At 45.2% G+C, this 20,039-nt stretch overlaps 1 protein-coding gene across 2 annotated transcripts in view; it reads right to left on the bottom strand.

Annotated features, from left to right (window-relative positions):
- camkk1a (calcium/calmodulin-dependent protein kinase kinase 1, alpha a) overlaps nt 1-20,039 on the bottom strand; it is a 335,074-nt gene that overhangs the window by 16,593 nt on the left and 298,442 nt on the right. For both annotated transcript variants that reach the window (XM_041197590.1, XM_041197591.1), the window contains exons 10-15: nt 17,140-17,339; nt 13,520-13,573; nt 12,118-12,191; nt 9,303-9,390; nt 5,494-5,622; nt 1,547-1,650 (exon numbers count right to left, since the gene is read on the bottom strand). In XM_041197590.1, coding sequence (XP_041053524.1) covers nt 1,547-1,650; nt 5,494-5,622; nt 9,303-9,390; nt 12,118-12,191; nt 13,520-13,573; nt 17,140-17,339 — 649 coding nt within the window. The remainder of the gene's footprint in view (nt 1-1,546; nt 1,651-5,493; nt 5,623-9,302; nt 9,391-12,117; nt 12,192-13,519; nt 13,574-17,139; nt 17,340-20,039) is intronic.

Raw genomic sequence — 20,039 nt, 5'->3', positions numbered from 1 at the left:
TCTTTCATATCCTCAGGACACCACCAACAACTTTACAACCAATTAAGTAATTTTAGAAGTGTAGTCACTGTAATGCAGGAAATGGTGCAGCCAATTTATGCACAGCAAGCTCCCACAAATAGCAATGAGAAAATGACCAGGTAATCTGTTTTTGTGATGTTGGTTGATGGGTAACACATTGAACAATATACTGGGGATAACTCCCCTGCTGTTCTTCGAAATAGTGACAGATCTTCCACATCCATTGAAGAGGGGAGACAAGGACTCAGTTAAACATCTTATCTGGAAGACAACGCAGCATTCCCTCAATACTGCACTGCAGTGTCAACCATTTTTTGGGATAAAGGGCTGAATTTTAACCGAAGAAAAAATAGGCAGGTTTGCATCCGATGTGAGGGTTAAGAGTCTGAAAAATCTGCTTCTCAACTTAAGCTGACTTCCACTTGCCCATTCTGAGTTTGGAAGGTGGGCAGGAGCAATCAGATCCAAACTGATGGGTTAGAACTTTAAATATGAGAATGGGAATGCATACCTCATTGTTGAGTAGGTCTGGAAACATTAACTGTTTCCCGAGTCTCAGCTAACACAGTAGCTCCATCAACGAGAGGATGAGTTGGATTCAGGAGTTATGTGCTTTCACTTCTACCTCCTGGATCCAGGTCCCAGTGTGTGAAACCTCTGCTATCCCCCCTCCTCAATGATGACCTTCCCCGCTCAATGTCTCTGGTCCCAACATGTGGCCTCCCACCGAGGTCTTCAAACTCCAATCACCCATCTCCAAGGCCTCTGATCACTACAGCCCTCACTCTGACCCTCAACCTCCCCACAATGTTCCCGGTGTGGTCTTACCTACTGTTGCAGCCATCACTGATTCTGGTTGGTGAGGATATCAAGGGTTAAGGAGTAAACATGAGTAAATGGAGTTGAAGTACAGATCATCCATTAACTAAATGAATAGTGGAACAGGCTCGAGGGACTAAATGGCCTCCTCCTGTTCTTGATGTTCCTAAGATGAGCTAACAGATAAATCATTGTAAAGGAGTCCAAGTGAATATCACCCAGATCCATATTGTACCGTCAGAAGCACTGGCTCAATGCTGCTGCCTTTGCCTCATATGGTCTAATCTTTAATTAGATTTAGGACCCTCCCCTTAAGATGACAAAGCAGAAAAAGGCATTGTATCTAATTTCAGACCAGCATTTATGCCTGTGCTGGTGACATGTTACAGTTCACTCAAAGAATCCAAGTTGCTGTGGCAATGCACACTTTTTCATGCATGTTGTAGTCTGGAGCAATGGATAGTGATGGTAGAGGCTCCAACTTTCTCTCCCATACTCACTATCTGCCATTGGTATGTGTTGGAGGCATTTACAGGTTGCTACTCAACCTGCTCAGCCATGTTATGAATGTATCTTTCTTGGCATCAAGTCCTGGGGTGGGACTTGAACCCGGAGCTTCTTGCTCAGAGGCAGGGATGCTACCCAGTGCGCCACAAGGCCCCCTCTCATTGATACCAGTATACAGGCTGAAAGACAGAACACTCACATGAGAAGGTTTCCTGGTGCCGACATTGACCTCCCCTCCTTCCTGCTCTGAAACTCAAATGGGTTTCCAAAGGAGCGTTTCCTTAACATGGCCTTCACCAAAATCTACAACAAAGAGAAGACACGTCACAAGTTTAGCATGGTGAATCAGATATTGCTATTTGACAATTGGCTTCCAGTGGCAGGACAGCTCAAAGCCCTTCCCTGGGCTTCAATAAAGCTGCATATGCTGGAAGAGGATAGTGTCAGCTAATGGCTTCAGAGCTCAATCCCTTCAGTAAGAATATCAAAGTCAGATTGTTCTCCTGGATCCCCCAGCACTGAAGCTGACAGTATTTGATGAGGGCCCTCCAAGGCTCCCTGTGCAGCAGTATGCACTTCTGCCACTAGGAGTGAATCTCGGGCACCCGCACCTGCAAAACAGGAAATCTAACATGACTTTCCCATTTAATATGAGTTCTGGGTGCCCACCCCTAAGAGAAAACTTTGTGCTGCACCTAACTACCCCCAAGAGGAAAAAACAGTAAAACTTGGAAATGACTGGCACTGGCCAAACTGGTCTTGTCTACCTGAACGTGGAACTCCAGGGTACTGGTGCCAATGGTACTGGTTTTGACAATTTTGAACTTTTGTTTTCCTTCCAAGGAGGCTGCATTTAAATACATTATACAGCATTGTCCAGCTACCTTCAGGAGTCCAGACTCTGAAGGTGCCCTGGACACTTCCTGTGAGACTGTCAGGAATCCAACAGATGTCTCACTCAACTTTGTGGTCTCGAACTTAACACCGAGGCCCAGCGCCCTAGCTCTGCCTGTGTAGTGAGCCCCTGCCATGGGGGCTCAATGCCCTTTGATGCCGGCACCTTGGTAAGGGACTTGGTGGGGGGCGGGGGGGTGGTTCTGCCACTTACTAGGCCCTGTGGATTCTGTAGGCCTGGCATATCTGAGTTACGGAGGACTTTAAGGCCAACTCCCAGCAGGGGTTTACTGGGAGAGCCGAGAACTTTTGATGTCTAGAGTTTTTAACCATAATGCCATTAAATGGGTGGGGGCGGGTGGTCTGTAGGCAGCTTTACATTCTAATGTTGCAGTATGGAGTGAGACACCCTGGGCACGTAGCTGCAGTTACTGCCAATAATGGGTGACTAGGCTCAGCTCACTGGTGCCATGAGAGCACAGGGGATGAGCAGGAAGAGAGGGAAAACCTCAGACATCTCCTGGGGCTGGATTTTACAGGGAGTTGGCGGTGATCTCAAATGGGCCAACTTATAAAAAGCCTGGCCCATAACGACAACATGATGGCAGGGGTGGGTGGGAGGGCATCTTAAACACGTTGAGGGACAGACATCCACCCCTCAGTGGGAGGAAGTTCCACCTTCAAGAGCTGCCAGCCAATTTGATTGGCGGCAAGGTTTAGCGGTCCCTGCGACACCAGAACTCAGTAGCAGGGGCTGCTGGGACTGCAAGCAGAGCCCGCGGAGATCATTGGTGGTGTCTGGAGTGAGGTAGGTCCCGGGTTCTAGGGCAGGAATGGACTGGGCACCATAGGGAGGGGGGCAAGGGGGTGGGGGACAGGTTTTGAAGGCCAGACAGGGAGGAACAAAGTGGGCAGGACATCTTGAGCGTGGTGCTCCCGATCAACCCAAGGGCATCCCCCCCCACCGACTGATGTGCCCCCTTCCCTTCCTACCTTTTCAAAAAAACAGTTTTAAAAACAGCCTTTTCACTTTTGCCCACCTGGTGCTGCCCAGTGTTTTATGGAAGTGGAGGCAGGTTGAGGCCATTAATTGGGCAGTTAAGGGCCTCAATTGGCCAAAGGACAGGTGGCCTAGTGAGTGCCTTACCCACCCCCTGTATTAGTGGGACTGGGCCGGGGCAGCCGGGAAGAAGGTAGGAGGCTGCCATCTGACCCCCCCGCCCATCTCACAGAAAACATGTTTGACTGGGCCTGTAAAATTCAGACCCTGGTAGATCCTGACACTGCCGGAGTGTCTGGAAACATGGGCCTGAATTTTTCCCGTGTTGGGCGGGCTCGGCGGGAGTGATCGGGAAGCCAACCGCCACCCACGATCAGCTCCGCGCTGACATTTTACGCGGGCGGGCCAATTAAGGCCTGCCCTGCGTGGATTGGAGTGGTATCACTGAGCGCTGCCTGTGTGGGTGCGGGGAGCAGGAAGAGTCGGGTCTAGCGCATAGTTCGCACATGCGCGCTTCAATCTCCCTGAGAGATTCTCTCCTTCAGGGAGATTGAAATGATTTTTTAAAAAATTAATAAAGACAGTAATAATTGAATGAAACATGTCGCTTCATGTGATTGTGTCACATGAGATGGGATATGTTTTTATTTTCAAAATAAAGGTTTTATTTAATTAGTATTAGCTTTAGGAAACCCCATCACGCTCGTGGATGTGGTTTCCTAAAAAATGTAAAGGCTGCTTGGCCTTTTCACCCACCTGCCAATCATTAGGTTGGACGGGCAGCGTAAAGTTCAAGTTAATTAGGTCCTTAATGGCCTTAATAGGCCTTTCAATTATCGGCGGACGCACAACGAATGAAATATCGTGAGGGTGTGTGGTGACATCGGGACGCATGCCTGATGTCATCGTGCGTCATATTATGTTCCAGCGTGTCGGGCGCACGCTCACACGCCAAAGGTAAAATTCTGGCCACCTTATCTAAGCCACAGCACTGGGTTACTGTTCCAAATGAGGACTGCACAAAATCTCACAAAACCAAACTCGAAGGAGCAAACTTGTGAAAAGCCCAAAATATGATTTAATTCTGTATTTTAAATATTATTCCCATTCTCAGAGAATTGACGCTGGTAATCGTGGGTTGGAAATAGTTTAACGGACACGTGAGCCTCATTTATAATTGAACTGGCTGGTCAGGAACTGGAAGGGTTCAGGTTTGGACGCATGTTTTATATTCTGCCTGAGTTTACACCTCATGGAAGTCAATGGATTGTAAAACTGGGCTGTGTGTGAAACAGGCATCCAACCTGAAGCTGTCCCATTCCTGTCAGGGTCAGCGGGAGGAAGGATTTGCTTAGAATCAGGGTTCTAAGCCTAGAACCTACCTGTCCTGGGATATATTTTGCAATGTATGGGTGCTGCAGGGGCTGAATTCCTCTCTCCAGAGTGGGGTTCCAGCAAGGTATAACTCCTGCCCACTCTTCCAACTCCACCCCAACTCCAGTTCATTTCCCTGGGTCAGGGGTTAATCAACATGTTCAGTTGGGCCTCTGACAGAACTCCTGCTGCCAAGAGGAAGTTCATCGGTGCCCGGCTGCAAGGTCCTGATCATAGAGGAGTCCTGAAGATTGGGAAGACCAGAAGAGACTGAGGCTGGAATGTAACTGGGATCCGTATTGGAAGGAAAGGAGTTTGGTAAGATCCTCGGAGTCTGTTGGGCAACCTCAGGGCCAGTACCACAGTTTCCAGGTGACCACTGCTACCTTCCATATGGTGACCTTGAGAAGTGCAGGTAACTGAGTTAGATGCCGGGAACTGGTCCCCACCACCCTAGCCACCACAGGAGCGCAGCGATCAGTGGAGGTGCCACCGGCGGCTGTCCTGGTGATGGTGAAGAGAGGGAAACCCAGGACAGGGTGGAAAGGCAGCAGTAGGGGCCTAACTGGTGGGATGGGCCTCGTTTTCTCATGCTCTCCGCTCCATCTTGAATGGGATGGCAGAGGAGAATTGGCCAGGAAAAGCTGGTACTGCAATAAGCCAGCCCCAGCTCCATTTATTTTCCATCGGTCCATTGCATAGATATTCACAATACATCCGTAAACAATTCAACGTCAAAGCCCAGAGCAACAGAAATTTGAAACCTTTCTGTTAATAAGTATAAACTGTAAGGATGAGGTAAGAAACACTGACATCTTGCTCCTAGATAGATCATTAATCTTTCCTTGTCTTTATATTAAAGGTGGAAGTTTTCTTACCACAGTCGAGAGGCTGGAGATTAACTTGACAGAGTTCATCACCTCCTCCTCGGTGACTTCCACCATACTGCAATGATCCCCCTCCAGTGGAAGAGGGTCAATCCCATTCTTTGTCACCCACTGATGCAGCTGTACAATAACCACAGATTAGCAGATAAACATGTAGTTCTTCAAAAACCAATTTCTGGTCATGAAAATCTTTCAGCAATTTAAATCTGAATGTTGGTCAGTGTAACTAAGCTTCATGTTTCAAATCGAACTGTCTTTTATTGAGATTACCTGAAATTGCCAAACATATGTTGCATTCAACCAAACGCTGCAGGGGCAATTTTAAGTAAAAACAGAAAACACTGGAAGCACTCAGGAGATCTGGAAGCATCTGCGGAGCCAGAAACTGAGATAACCGGCAGGATTTTCCACACCCGCCCATCGCCGCGATCTTCCTCCGCAAGTCAATGGGCTTCTGGCTGGGTCCCGCCCATGACAGGGCCGGAAAATCCCAGCCAACATTTCAAGCCAATGACTGTTCTGAAGAAATGTCATGACCTGAAATGTTAACTTTGTTTCTCCCTCCGCAGATGCTATCTGACCTGCTGAGTATTTCCAGCATTTTCTATTTTTCATTTTGTTGTGATGATTTCCTGGAGCAATATGTTGTGGAACCAATGCTGGATAAAGCTATTTTAGATCTAGTATTGTGCAATGAGGCAGGGTTAATTAGTAATGTCATAGTAAAAGATCCACTGGGAAATAGTGATCATAAGACAATTGAATCCCATATTAAGTTTAAAAATGGCACACTCCAATTACAATCAAGAATCTTAAACTTAAACAAAGCCAATTACATGGCATTGGGGGACAGCTGGCTAAGGTTGATTGGGTAAATAGGCTACAATTTATGATGTTGAACAGTGGGAAACATTTAAAGAAACAATTCAAGATGTTCAACAAAAGTACATTCTACTGAAAAACAAAATCACAGCGAGAAAGATCCATTTGTGGCTTGCTAAGGAGGTTAAGGATAGTATTAGATTAAAAGAAGTGGTTTATAATGTTGCAAAGAATAGTAATAAGTCTGAGGATTGGGAGTATTTTAGAAAGCAGCAAAAGGCACTAAAAAGTTGATCGAAGAAAAAAAAATAGAATATGAGAGTAAACTAGCCAGGAATATAAAAACAGATTATAAGACCTTTTACAAATATATAAAAAGGAAGAGAGTAGCTAAAATAAATATTGGTCCCTTAGAAGTAGAGACAGGAGAAATTATAATGGGGAATAAGAAAATGGGAGAAGCATTGAACAAATATTTTGTGTCCGTCTTCACAGTAGAAGATACAAGTTACATGTCAGAAATAGAGGGTAACCATGGGCTGATAAGAGTAAGGAAATTAAGGTAATTAATGTCAACAAAGAAAAAGTAGTGGAGAAACTCAAGGGACTAAAATCCAACAAATTCCCAGGATCTGATGGCCTACATTTCTAAAGAGATAGCTGCAGAGATAGTGTGTGCGCTGGCTATGATTTCCCAATATTCCCTAGATCCTGGAATGGTCCCAGCAGATTGAAAATATAACACTACTATTTAAGAAAGGAGGGAAAGAGAAAACAGGGAACTACAGGCCAGTTAGCCTGACATCAGTCATCGGGAAAGTGTTGGAATCTATTGTTAAGCGAGTCTTAACAATGCACTTAGAAAAGCACAATATTATTAGAACAAGTGAACATAGTTTTATGAAAGGGAAATCCTGTTTGTGTTTTCTGAGGATGTTACTAGTAGGGTAGACAATGGGGAACCAGTAGATGTATTATACTTGGATTTCTAAAAGACATTTGATAAGGTGCCACACAAAAGGCTAACATACAAGATAAGGGCTCATGGAATTGGGGGTGATATATTAGCATGGATAGACAGCTGGTTAGTGGATAGGAAGCAGAGAGTAGGGATAAGTGGGTCATTTTCAAGTTAACAGGCAGTAACTTGTCGAGTGCCACAAGGATCAGTAAGGATAGTTGTCAACAGCCTCAGTTATTTACAATCTCTATTAATGAGTTAGACTAAAAGACACAGAATAGTGTATTTAAGTTTGTTGATGATACAAAGCTAGGTTGGAATAGAAGCTGTGAGGAGGATACAAAGAGGCTGCAAAGAGATACAGACGGGATAAGTGAGCGGGTAACAAGGTGGCAAATGGAGTATAATGTGGGAAAATAATATTGGTCATAAGAATAGAAAAGTGGAACATTTTTCTCAAAAGTGTGAAACCTTTAAGTGTTGATGTTTAAAGAGACTTGGATATACTTGTACAAGGAACACAGGAAGTTAGCATGCAGGTACAGCACAAAATTAAGAAGGCAAATAGCATGCTGGCCTTTAATGCAAGAGGACTGGAGAACAAGAATAAAGAAGTCTTGCTACAATTGTACAGGGCTATTGTGAGATCAAACCTGGAATCTGTGTGCAGTTTTGATCTCCATATGTAAAGAAGGATGTACTTGCATTAGAGCTAGTACAGTAAAGGTTCACTAGATTCACTAGGTTCAGTGGATTCCCTCTTGGGTGAGAAGGGTTTTTTTACTTGTTCACTGGATGTGGACGTCGCTGGCTAGGCCAGCATTTATTGCCCATCCCCAGTTGCCCTTTGTGAAGGTGGTGAGCTGCCTTCTTGAACTACTGAAGTCCATGTGGTGTAGGTACACCCACAGTGCTGTTAGGGAGGGAATTCCAAGATTTTGACCCAGCGACAATGAAGGAACAGCAATATATTTCCAAGTCAGGATGGTGTGTGGCTTGGAGGGGAACTTGCAGATGGTGGTGTTCCTGTGCATCTGCTGCCCTTGTCCTTCTAAGACAAAATTCTAGGCTGTCCTAAGATGCAGGGCTGAGTAAATTGGGTCTTTATTCTCTGGAGTTTAGAAGAATGACAGGTGAGCTCATTGAAACATTTGAGATTCTGAAAGGCCTTGACAAGGTAGATACTGAAAGATTGTTTCCCTTGGCTGGGGAATTTAGAACAAAGAGGAAGAATCTCAGGATAAGGGGCTGATCATTTGGTACTGAAATGAGGAGAAATCTCTTCACTCAAATGGTTGTGAACCTTTAGAATTCTCTACCCCAGAGGGTGGTGGATGCTCCATCACTGAATACATTTAAGGCTGAGATAGATAGATTTTTGGTCACTTGGGGAATCAAGGAATTATGGGGAGTGGGAAGGGAAATGGAGTTGAAGCCAAAAATTAGCCATGTTTGTATTGAATGGCGGAGACGTATGGTCTTCTCCTGCTCCTACTTATGTTCTTAGAGCAGATCTCTAACCAATGCCAAACCTGCTCAGTTTTTATCTCATTGAAACAAGGATTACAACCCAGATAGTGACAGTGAACATTATCTACTGAGGATATCAAAGGACAACAGTCTGCTCTGAAGCCATTTGATGACTAGTGCTTAACTGATATGGTTGAAGCATTGTGAGAAAATTGAATTAATTATGTCCTCCAGGAAGTTTGAAAGGATTGGCAATGGGTGGTTTGTAGTTACTGTATTAATAATCTGACCTTGATCACTTCTTATCAACAGGTTCCACTGAAATTATTAAAACTCAGATCGGTTTTGTTTAAAATAAATGATCTGATAATTTTCACTTGTGTATCCCACCTGAAATGAACCAATAAACTTTTTTTTACTATCTAATTATTAATCCTAATATTACAGATATAAAATATTGTCAAAGAATATGAGGCACATTCATTGGTGGCTCCAACTGAAACAATACAGGGTGCTAAGATTTTAAAGTTGTGTTAATATTTCATACCTTTATCTGAGGAATTGTAATCCTTGTGTCAGGATTTTTATCCAACATCTGGAGAAGTAAGTGCTTTAGTTCTTCACTGATTTCTGGTCTGGGAAAGATGGATTTTGAATACATGTTAACAATAGACAGAGATGGCAGTATATGAACATGAGTAGACCATTCCATTATTCAATTAGATCACAGATGATTTGTATCTTAACTCCATTTACCACCTTAGCTCTATATTGTTTGATACTCTTACCCAACAAAAATCCACCTTTCTCAGTTTTTAAAATTCCAATTGACCCCCAGAGTCCAGACATTTGGGAAGGAATTTTTACAGATTTCCACTTCCTTTTGTTTGAAAAAATTCTTCCTGATTTCACTCCTGAATGACAGAGACCTAATTTTAAAGTTATGTCCCATTGCTCTAGGTTCCTCCACAGTGGAAATGGTTCCTTAGGCCCAGATTTTCACAGAAGGGGGTGGGGCTCAGTGGTGAGTTCAAAGAGACCCCATTTTCACTATAGCAAAGGCCTTAACGTGCAACGTGGGTGTCATGAAATTTTAGAGTTGTCATAAATGCCCTTGAAGGGTGGATAAGCTTCATAGAACTGTCAAGCTGTGAAGTTATTTACATCCCCAGCACTTCAAAATTTAAAAAAAAAAGGCTGCCTGTGTCTGTGAGAGTTGAAAAAAAAATCTGTTCTAACAGTTACAGTAGTTGTTTGTTGACATTACCCCAAGGGTTATCATTATGTCATTATATATGCTTGGCTGCTTTCCACAACCTACTATTATCTCAGTGGGGGAATCCTAAGTTCATGGTTTGGGTGACAGCTCAAAGAGGTTATTAAAGGATCAGCTTTCTTTGATGTGGGGTTATAAATGCAAGTTTCTTTGTTTTTATAAGTGATTACGCACTTGAGGGGGTTTAAATGTTATGAATAGGCTTTCATGAATGTGTTTTTTTCAACTATACTAAAACCTGTAATAAATATTTAGACTTTTATTTTATTTCAGCTCAACATGGCTCATGAAGCCTACCGATGTGGATACACGCACGGAGGATGTAAAATTGGGTGAATTGGCATTAAGTTGACATGGGGCTATAAGGGATCACAAGGGTTGGCATGAATTGGCATCAATTTGACATGGGAGCTACAAGCGACCATTGGGAGCAGATGGGGTGCATTGGTTGACATGAGTTGGCATGGATGGGGAATAGGAAGTAGGTGATGGGGTGAGGAGTGAGGGCTAGAGGGACTAATATTCAACAAAACAACAGGAACAAAGTCCTAGAGAACTGAGGCGGGCCTTTTAATCAGCCTGCCTTGGCACTCGACAGCTCCTGTGGCCGCCTCCAATCTGTATCCTGGAGTGGTGGGCATGACTCCATCCTATACCTGACCCTCCAGAGCAAAGATCCCACGAGTTTCTCCTGAGGCGGGCAGAGAGAGGAGGGCGATTTCATGACTCGCGCTACTCGACTGAATTATTTTAAATACCCTGATTAGATCGCCCATAAACCTCCTAAATGCAAGGGAATATAAGTCACATTTATTCAACCTGTCCTCAAAATTTATCCCTTTAACCTCTGGTATAATGCTGGTGAATCTGCTATGTACCCTTTCCAAGGCCAATATATCCTTCCTGAGGTTCAATATCCAAACGGAATGCAGTACTCCAGATCGGACTAAGGCTTTCTACAACTAAAACATCATTTCCTCACCTTTGAATTCCACTTCCTTTGAGAGAAAATCCAACATTTCAATAGTTGATTTTGATGGTTTAGTTCACTTATGTCCGAGCTTAAATCCCTTTGATCCTTCATTGCTCCTTATATGTCACCAGTAAGAAAATTCTCTGATTTGCTTTTCTCAGATTTAAAGCGATAACCTCACCTCGAACTCAATAATTTCTGATTTGAAAATTACTTCTGGAATAAAAGATCTTGTGCTATTTTTATTTCTAAGTGCATGATGGGGCAGTTTATGATACTCCAACTGATCAGGCCACTACATGTAACACCATATGACATGTTCAACCCAATCATAAGGGAGCAGAAAACATTGATAATAATGGATTTCTGAGGGAGAATTACAAGGCAGCACTTCACACAGTGTGTTCAGGCCACATTATAAACCCCAGGAGCAAGTTGACAAGTAACAGTGGGGCCCCAGTGTTTGAATGCGCATTCTTATAGCACTTTTAACATCCCAAGGACATTCCAAATTGCTTTACAGCCAATGAAGTAACCTTGATGTGCTATCAATGTGGGTGAACATGGCAGGCAATTTGTCCACAGCATAATTCGACAAAGAACGAGATAAATTGGTTGTTGGTAATTGATAATTGGCTTTTGGTGATACAGGTTGAGGGATAAATGTTGGCCAAGAGTTCCCCTGCTCTTTTTCAAATTGTGTCATGGAATCTCCACTTGAAGGGGCAAATTGGGCTTCTGAAAGATGGCACCTCCAACAATGCAGCACTTCCTCTGAACTCTCAACTTTCTAAACAATGTTGGCAGAACCAATGGATCAAAGTATTAAATTATTGATCTTTGGACTATATGCAAGAAAGCAAATGATTGTTTCAACTTCCAGCCTGGTCACTGTGACCCACTTAATTGGTGGCAATGTTGTCAGATGCTGTGTATGGATATTCCAGATGTATTTGGGCTCAAAAATCTCCCAAAAATGTTCCTGATCATAGGTGCAGAAAACACTCAGCTAATCGGAAAGATAAGATAAACTGAATGGCAGATCCTTTCCCTTTCACCAGTAACAGCTCCTGTGACATCAAATAGCTTGAACATTTTACCATCTTTACTTACTTTTCTGGGAACTCCACAGGCCAGCTCTTTATCTTGGCATGAAGTGCCAGAATGTAGTCATCCATAAACGGACACTGTAAAAGTACAAAATGAGTTCTCTTGCAGTTATCTCATGCTCCAATTAAACTACTCTTCTGTATTTTGATTGACACAGAATTAACAGAGAAACAGACCATTCAACCTAACGTGTAAATTGGTGTTTATGCCCCCCCTCCTACCCTACCTCACCTCATCCTATCAGGTTATTTTACATGTTGGCTCGTTAGGAGCATAGGAACATAAGAGCAGGAGTAGGCCATTCAGCCTATCTATCCTGCTTTGCCACTCATCATGGCTGATCACCCACTTCAATGCTTTTTCCCCACACTATTCCCATATTCCTTTATCTCATTAACATTTAGGAATCTGTCAATCTCTGCTATAAATAGACTCAATGACTGAGCTTCCACAGTCCTCTGGGGTAGAGAATTCCAAAGGTTCACAACCCTCTGAGTGAAAAAAATCCCCTCCATCTTGGTCCTAAGTGGCTTCCTCCTTATTTTGAAATTGACCCCCTGGTTCTAGACTCCCAACCAGGGGAAACATCTTACCTTCATCTACCCTGTCTATCCCTTTAAGTATTTTGTAGGTTTTAATGAGATCGCCTTTCATTCTTCGAAACTCTAGAGAATACAGACACAGTTTCCTCAATCTCTCTTCGTAGGACAGTCCCACCATCCTGGAAACAAATCTGGTGAACCTTTGCTGCATTCCCTCTATGGCAATAATATCCTTCCTAAGGTATGGGGACCAAAATTGCACATGGTACTCCAGGTGGGGTCTAACCAAGCTTCTATTGGAGCAATTTATAATATTGGCATTGATGTTTGAATTGATTACTCCACATAGTAATAGCACATGAATTGCCAGTGATTCTCCACATGACATTGGCTGGGCTGTCAGGCAAGGCATTGAGTGGGAGTGTTGCCTGCTAGGGTGGGACTGACACCTGGGGACACTGCTGTCCTCCACGCAGTTCCTAGAGGGCTCCTCTAGGTAGAGGGGTATTCGCTGCTTGGTACAAGGTGCAGTAAAACACAATGAAAGGGAAAGCAGATGCAAAGCAAGGTGCACTGCTTGAAAAAGTCACAGCAGATCAGGCAGTTGATGTTTTCTCTTTTGTCTTTGCAGTTAGAGCAGAGCCCTCAATAAAATGGAGGTTTAGAAGGGTATAATTCCTGCTGCTGCTGTGCGAGGTGTTATCCTGACCAGTGTTAAGAGTAGAATTCACACAAACAAAATGATTAAGGGTTTAATGCTATTTAATGGCCCTTATGTGTGTCAGCTTGAGCCTAACTTCCAGACCCTTTCAGTAGTATTACAAATATTGAATCTTGTCACAATACGAGAGCTATTTACATACCTTGCCAAAGACCAGGCAGTACAAGGTCACACCAATGGCCCAGACATCCAAAGCCTGAAAAATAACATTGATAATGTTAATAGAAATTTCGACCCTGATTTCAAAGTAGCTATCCTGTTGTACTAATCCCTCTGCAGCATCAGCCCACCCAATCTCTGCAACACACACCACACTTCAATATCTGATCTACTCATCTATAAAGAAACCAGAATTAGATGCAGGAAAATGAAACAGAAACACACAGAATCATAGAATCATGGAATGTTTACAGAAAAGAAGGATGCCATTTGATCCTTCATTTCTGTGCTGACTCTATGAAAGAGTAGTCCCACTCCCCATCCCTTTTCCTGAAGTCCTGTGTATCCTTTCCCTCCACACAATTGACCCTGCCTCCACCACAGTCTCGGGCAGTGCCAACTATTTGCTGTGTCAGAAAAGTTTCACCTCATATTACCATTGGCCCTTTTGCCAATCAGCTTAAATCTGTGCCCGCTGGTACTCAATCCTTCCACCAATGGGAACAGTTTTTCCCTATCTACTCTACCTGGACCCCAAATAATTTTGAATATGTCTACAAAATCTCCTCTCAATTGTCTTCAAGAAGAATGACCCCAGTTTCTCCAATCCATCTTCATAATTGCAGTCCCTCATCCCTGGAACCATTCTCAGAAAACTTCTCTGCACCCTCTCTAAAGCCTGCACAGCCTTCCTAAAGTGCGGTGCCTAGGACTGGACACAATACTCCAGTTAAAGCTGAAGCAGTGTTTTACAAAGGTTCACTATAACTCCTTTGCTTTTGTACTCTATGCCTCAATAAAGCCCAGGTTTCCAGATACCTTTGGACCTACTTTTTCAGCCTGTCCTGCCACCTTCAATGATTTATGCATACAGACACCCTGGTCCCTCTGCTCCTGTATCCACTTTAGAGTTGTACCCTTTATTTTATGTTGTCTCTCCTCATTCTTCTGATACCAAAGTGTACCTTTGTACTTCCGCATGTTAAAATATATCTGAAACATGTCAGCCCATTCCATCAGCCTGTCCATGTCCTCTTGAAGTCTATCACTGTCCTTCTCACAGTTCACAAAATTTCCAAGTTTCACGCCACCTGCAAAGTTTGAAATTGTGCCTTGTACAGCCCCACACAGCATCAGCCCCTCCCTGTGCCATGCCACCCCTCCTCGCGCTGCGCAGCCCCTCCCCCACGCTGCACCACCCCCTCCCCTGCACTGCGCCAGCCCCTCCCCCACACCGCATCACCCCCTCCCCCATGCTGCATCAGCCCCTCCCCCGCGCCGCACCACCCCCTCCCCCACTGCGCACCACGGCCTCCCCAGCACCGCATCACCCCCTCCCCCGCACTGCACCACCCCCACGCCGCACCACCCCCTCCCCCGCGCCGCACCACTCCCTCCCCCACGCTGCACCACCCCCCACCCCGTGCCGCACTACTCCCTCCCCAGCGCTGCACCACCCCCACGCCGCACCACTCCCTCCCCCACGCCGCACCACCTCCCACCCCGTGCCGCACCACTCCCTCCCCTGCGCCGCACCACTCCCTCCCCCGCGCCGCACCACCCCCTCCCCGCGCCGCACCACTCCCTTCACCCCACCACATCACCCCCTCCCCCACGCTGCATCACCCCCACCCCCACAGCCTCCAATGTTGGATTGATTAAAATCGGGAAAGATCAAGAGGTCAGAATGAGAGGAGTGCAGATAGGAGGGCTGTGTGTTTGGAGGAGATTACAAAGATGGGGCTGGGCGAGGCCATAGAGAGATTTGAAATCAAGGGTGAAAATTTTAAAATTAAGATACTGCTTGACCGGGAGCACAGTCAGTGAGCAGAGGGGTGATGGAAGAATGGGACTTGGTGTGAGTTAAGACACGGGCAGCAGAGTTTTGATGGCCTCAGGTTTACAGAGGGTAGAATGTGGGAGAGCAGCCAGGAGAGCATTGGAAGAGTTGAGTCTAGAGGTAACGAAGGCATGGATGAGGGTTTCAACAGCAGATGAGTAGAGTGGCACATAAAAAGGTCAGAAGCTCATCTCAAGATCAAATATGGCATAAAAATTGCAAAGCGCCTAGCTTAATCTCAGAATATTGCCAGGAAGGGGGATGGAGTCAGTAGTTAGAGAACGGAGTCGAGAGAGGTGCTGCTAAAGTAGAGCTCGATGTCATTAGCGTATATGTGAAAACTAGTGCATGTAGATGAGAAATATGAAGGCCAAGGATAGATCCTTGGGGGACACCAGAGGTAACTATGTGGGAGCAGGAAGAGAAGCCATTGCAGGTGATTCTCTGGCTACAATTAAATAAATGAGAATGGAGCCAGATGAGAGCAGTCCCACCCAGCTAGACGACAATGGGGAAGTGTTGGAGGACGATGGTGTAGTCAACCAAGTCAAAGGCTGTAGACAGGGCGAGAAGCACGAGATGGAAAGTTTACCCCTGTCACAGTCACAAAGGATGTCATTTGTGAATTTGGTAAGGGCTGTTTTGGTACTATGGCAGGGGCAGAAGCCTGATAGGACAGGCTCAAACATGGAGTTCTGGGAAAGATAGGGATGGATTTGGGAGGTGGCACCACATTCAATGACTTTGGAGAGGAAAGGGAGGTTGGAGATGGAACGGCAATTTTCAAGGATGGAGGGGCCAAGGGTTGGTTTTTAAAGAGAAGGGTGATGATGGCAGATTTAAAGCAGGGGAACAACACCTGAACAGAGAGAACCGTTTACAATATTGGCTAACATGGGGACCAGGGAGGCGGGATGTTGGGTGATGAGCAGTTTGGTTGGAATAGGATCGAGAGAGCAGGATGTGGGTCTCATGGACAGGATGAGCTCAGGGGGTGCATGACGCGAGATAGGAGACAAACTAGAGAAATTTATGAGTTCAGGGGTCAGGCAGCAGTGAGCATTGAAGGAAGTTTGGCCAGTGGGCTAGTGGAAGGGGAGGACGTGGGAGAGGCAGTGATCAGATGGTTTTATTTGGGACTAGAACATCAAAGGTGGAGGTGACAGTGCGGTTGAGTAAATCAGTAGCTGCAGAAATGTTGTGGTGGATAGAGTCCTAAAGGCTTGTTGTTGGGAGTCTGAGTAAATGAATTGGGGAAAGCTTCTTCCAGGGAGGGGCTCAAGGAAATATTAGGACAGGTGGCAATAGTTAAGTTAAGAAACAAGAATGTTCTAAGCAGCATCTTAAAGAAAAAGGGTTAGGGGAGAGGTTTGTGGAGGGGATTCCAGAGTTTAAGGTCCAGGCAGCTGTGGGCATGGCCACTAATGGGCGAGGGTAGGGGCAAGAGGGTTAGCAAAGGAAGTTGGGAAGGCACATTAGGCTGGAAGAACACAGTGTTCCTGGAGGACAGTAGGGCTGAAGGAGATTGCAGATAGCGGTAGAGTCAAAGCTACGTTGGGATTTTGAACACAAGAGTGTGAATTTTAAAATACAAGTGTTGCCAAATCACAATGGTCAGAGAGAGAGTGGTGATGGGTGACCACATGAGTGAAAAATTGAGGGTGCGATTGAAGGAGTGGAAGAGCCCGGTTAGGATCTCTTGATTCAAAAACTTGCTCACATTCGGTGGTGGAGGAATTAGGCACAAGCCATTGTCTTCCTACCTTCCCATGAAAGCTCTTCCTGGTATCGGAGAGTGTCTCTGGTGCCATGAATGCCGGAGTCCCAGCTGTACTGGACAGCAAGGCGTCGTTCCCTTCAAACTGGTCGCTGACTCCAAAGTCAGCGATTTTAATATGCCCATCATCCCCCAGGAGCAGGTTTGAAGGTTTGATATCTCTGTGGATGATCTTCTGGTAGTGTACTACAGGAATCGGAAAGATAAAATAACATTATTTTGATATCCCATTTATTCCAGAATCTAGCACTGATTTTAGCACTGTATTTTCAGTTACAGTTCATAGCAGGCAGGGACATGCGGAGCAATGGTACTAGAGGCCTGAACCATCAGGATGCATTTGAATTTCTAGGGCATCCTACCAGCAGTTAATAAACGGGGAAGGGGGGTTAATGTTAGTGATTCCCCCTGGATGCACAAGTGCTGCCACCAAGATTTTTGCCCCAGCCTCTTCCAGGACCACGAATTTGGCATTTCTCTGAATGGTACCACTGAGCAGGGTTTGTGAGATTCATGCTCTGCCCACTGGGTGTCTAACCCCTGGTGTAGGACCTGATTTAAATATTCAGCTAATGTCCCCGCCTATTTTGAGGCCCACTCAAAATTCAAGAACTCAGGCAGCCCATGGGTGCTAGGATTCTAAAAATAAACACCCTGCTCTCTTTCAGTGTGAATGAGTCTTTGTAATAATTTAGATGTTTCAGCTGTAAAAGGAGGCCATTCAACCCATCGTTTCTGTTGCAGCTCTTTGCTACAGCAAACTCCATGTTTGAATTCCTCCAATCAGTCATCCACCCCTGCTACAATACCGAAACGACTCTTATCAAATTCACACACGACTGCCTCTGTGACTATGACAAAGGTAAACTTTCTCTCCTCATCCTTCTCGATCTGTCTGCAACTTTGACCTGGTTGACCACACCATCCTCCTCCAACACCTCTCCACTGGATGGGACTGCTCTCACCTGATTCCATTCTTAACTATCTAATTACAGTTTGACAAATCTATTAGAGTTTTTGATGTTGTAACTAGAAGGGTGATGGTCTTGTGGGGCAGTGGGTAGCATCGCTACCTCGGGGCCAGAAGCTCCAGGATCAATTCCCATTTCAGGAAGGTGAGAGCATTTCTTGGCCAAACAGGTTGATTATCAGCCTGTAAATCCTGGCAATACTGAATCCATGCTGAAACATTTGCAACCATCTTCAGCCAGAAGTTCAGAGTGAATGATCCATCTCGGCCTCCTCTGGAGGCCCCCAGCATCTCAGATACCAGTCTTCAGCCAATTCGATCACTCCACGTGATATCAAGAAACAGCTGAAGGCATTGGACACTGCAACGACTATGGGCCCTAACAATATTCCTGCAATAGTACCAAAGACATGTACTCCAGAACTTGCCACGCCCCTAGCCAAGCTGTTCCAGTACAGCTACAACACTGGCATCTACCCGGCTATGTGGAAAACTGCTCAGGTATGTCCAAAAGCAGGACAAATCCAACCTGGCCAATTACCAGCCCATCGGTCTACTCTCCATCATCAGTAAAGTAATGGAAAAGGTCATTGATGGGGCAACGAAAATGCTGGCCTAGCCAGTGACGCCCATGAAAGAGTTTTTTAAAAATATGGCTGAAGGCAGGCAGTACTGCAGAAGGCAACGGCAAACCACTGCAGTACTTTGCCAAGCATAATCATGGACCAATGCAATGGAAATCCATGATCACCTAAGCCCTCAGTAGGATATGGTGCCTGGAGGAAGAGGAGAAACTAATATAATGGTAAGGGGGAACAGGGGATAGAGTGTATTTGGATCTTCACAAAGCATTTGATAAGGTGTCCAACAAGAGGCTATTACACAAAATTACGGCACCTGGGATTGAGGGGTAATATATTCTTATGGATTGATGATTGGTTCATTGACAGGCAACAGAGAGTAGGATTAAATGGAACATCTCCCCCTCAATTTGGACAGTTCAGATTATCATCCTGACCTGAATGCCTCAGGTAGGTCTCAGTTTCCACAGGTATCAGGGAGGTGCACTTGGTGAGACTGGATGTACCTCTACACATGATGTGCTGTGCCCCGATCAAGGACAGGGGAGTGGGGACTGTTGGTTGAGTGAGGTCCCCAGCTCCTCTCTCCTTACATTAGTGGTCTTTTACGGATTAATACAGAGTGAAATCATTACATCAAAGCATAGAAATGGAAAGGAGTGTACTGTAAAGCTTTGTGTACCCTTAAAGTTAGCTGAAGGTAAGGATCTTGTGGAGGCTTTCTTTATTCATTCATGGGATGTGGGTTTCGCTGGCTGGGCCAGCATTTATTGCCCATCCCTAGTTGCCCTTGAGAAGATAGTGGTGAGCTGCCTTCTTGAACAGCTGCAGTCCATGTGGTGTAGGTACACACTCAATGCTGTTAGGAAGGGAGGTCCAGGATTTTGACCCAGCGACAGTGAAGGAACAGTGATATATTTCCAAGTCAGGATGGTGAGTGACTTGGAGGGGAACTTCCAGGTGGTGGTATTCCTATCTATCTGCTGCCCTTGTCCTGCTAGATGGTAGTGGTCGTGGGTTTGGAAGGTGCTGTTGAAGGAGCCTTGGTGAATTCCTACAGTGCATCTTGTAGATGGTACACACACTGCTGCTACTGTGCATCGGTGATGGAGGGAGTGAATGTTTGTGAACGTGATGCCAATCAAGCGGGCTGCTTTGTCCTGGATGGTGTCAGGCTTCTTGAGAGTTGTGGGAGCTGCACTCATCCAGGCAAGTGGAGAATATTCCATCACACTTCTGACTTGTGCCTTGTAGATGGTGGACAGGCTTTGAGCAGTCAGGAGGTGAATTACTCGTCGCTAGGAATCGTGGATAGTCCAGTTCAATTTCTGGTCA

The sequence above is a fragment of the Carcharodon carcharias genome, chromosome 10, assembly GCF_017639515.1.
Source record: "Carcharodon carcharias isolate sCarCar2 chromosome 10, sCarCar2.pri, whole genome shotgun sequence".
NCBI classification, from domain to species: Eukaryota; Metazoa; Chordata; class Chondrichthyes; order Lamniformes; family Lamnidae; genus Carcharodon; species Carcharodon carcharias.
The sequence above is the reverse complement of the archived record's forward strand: the minus strand, read 5'-3'. Positions and strand labels throughout refer to the sequence as shown.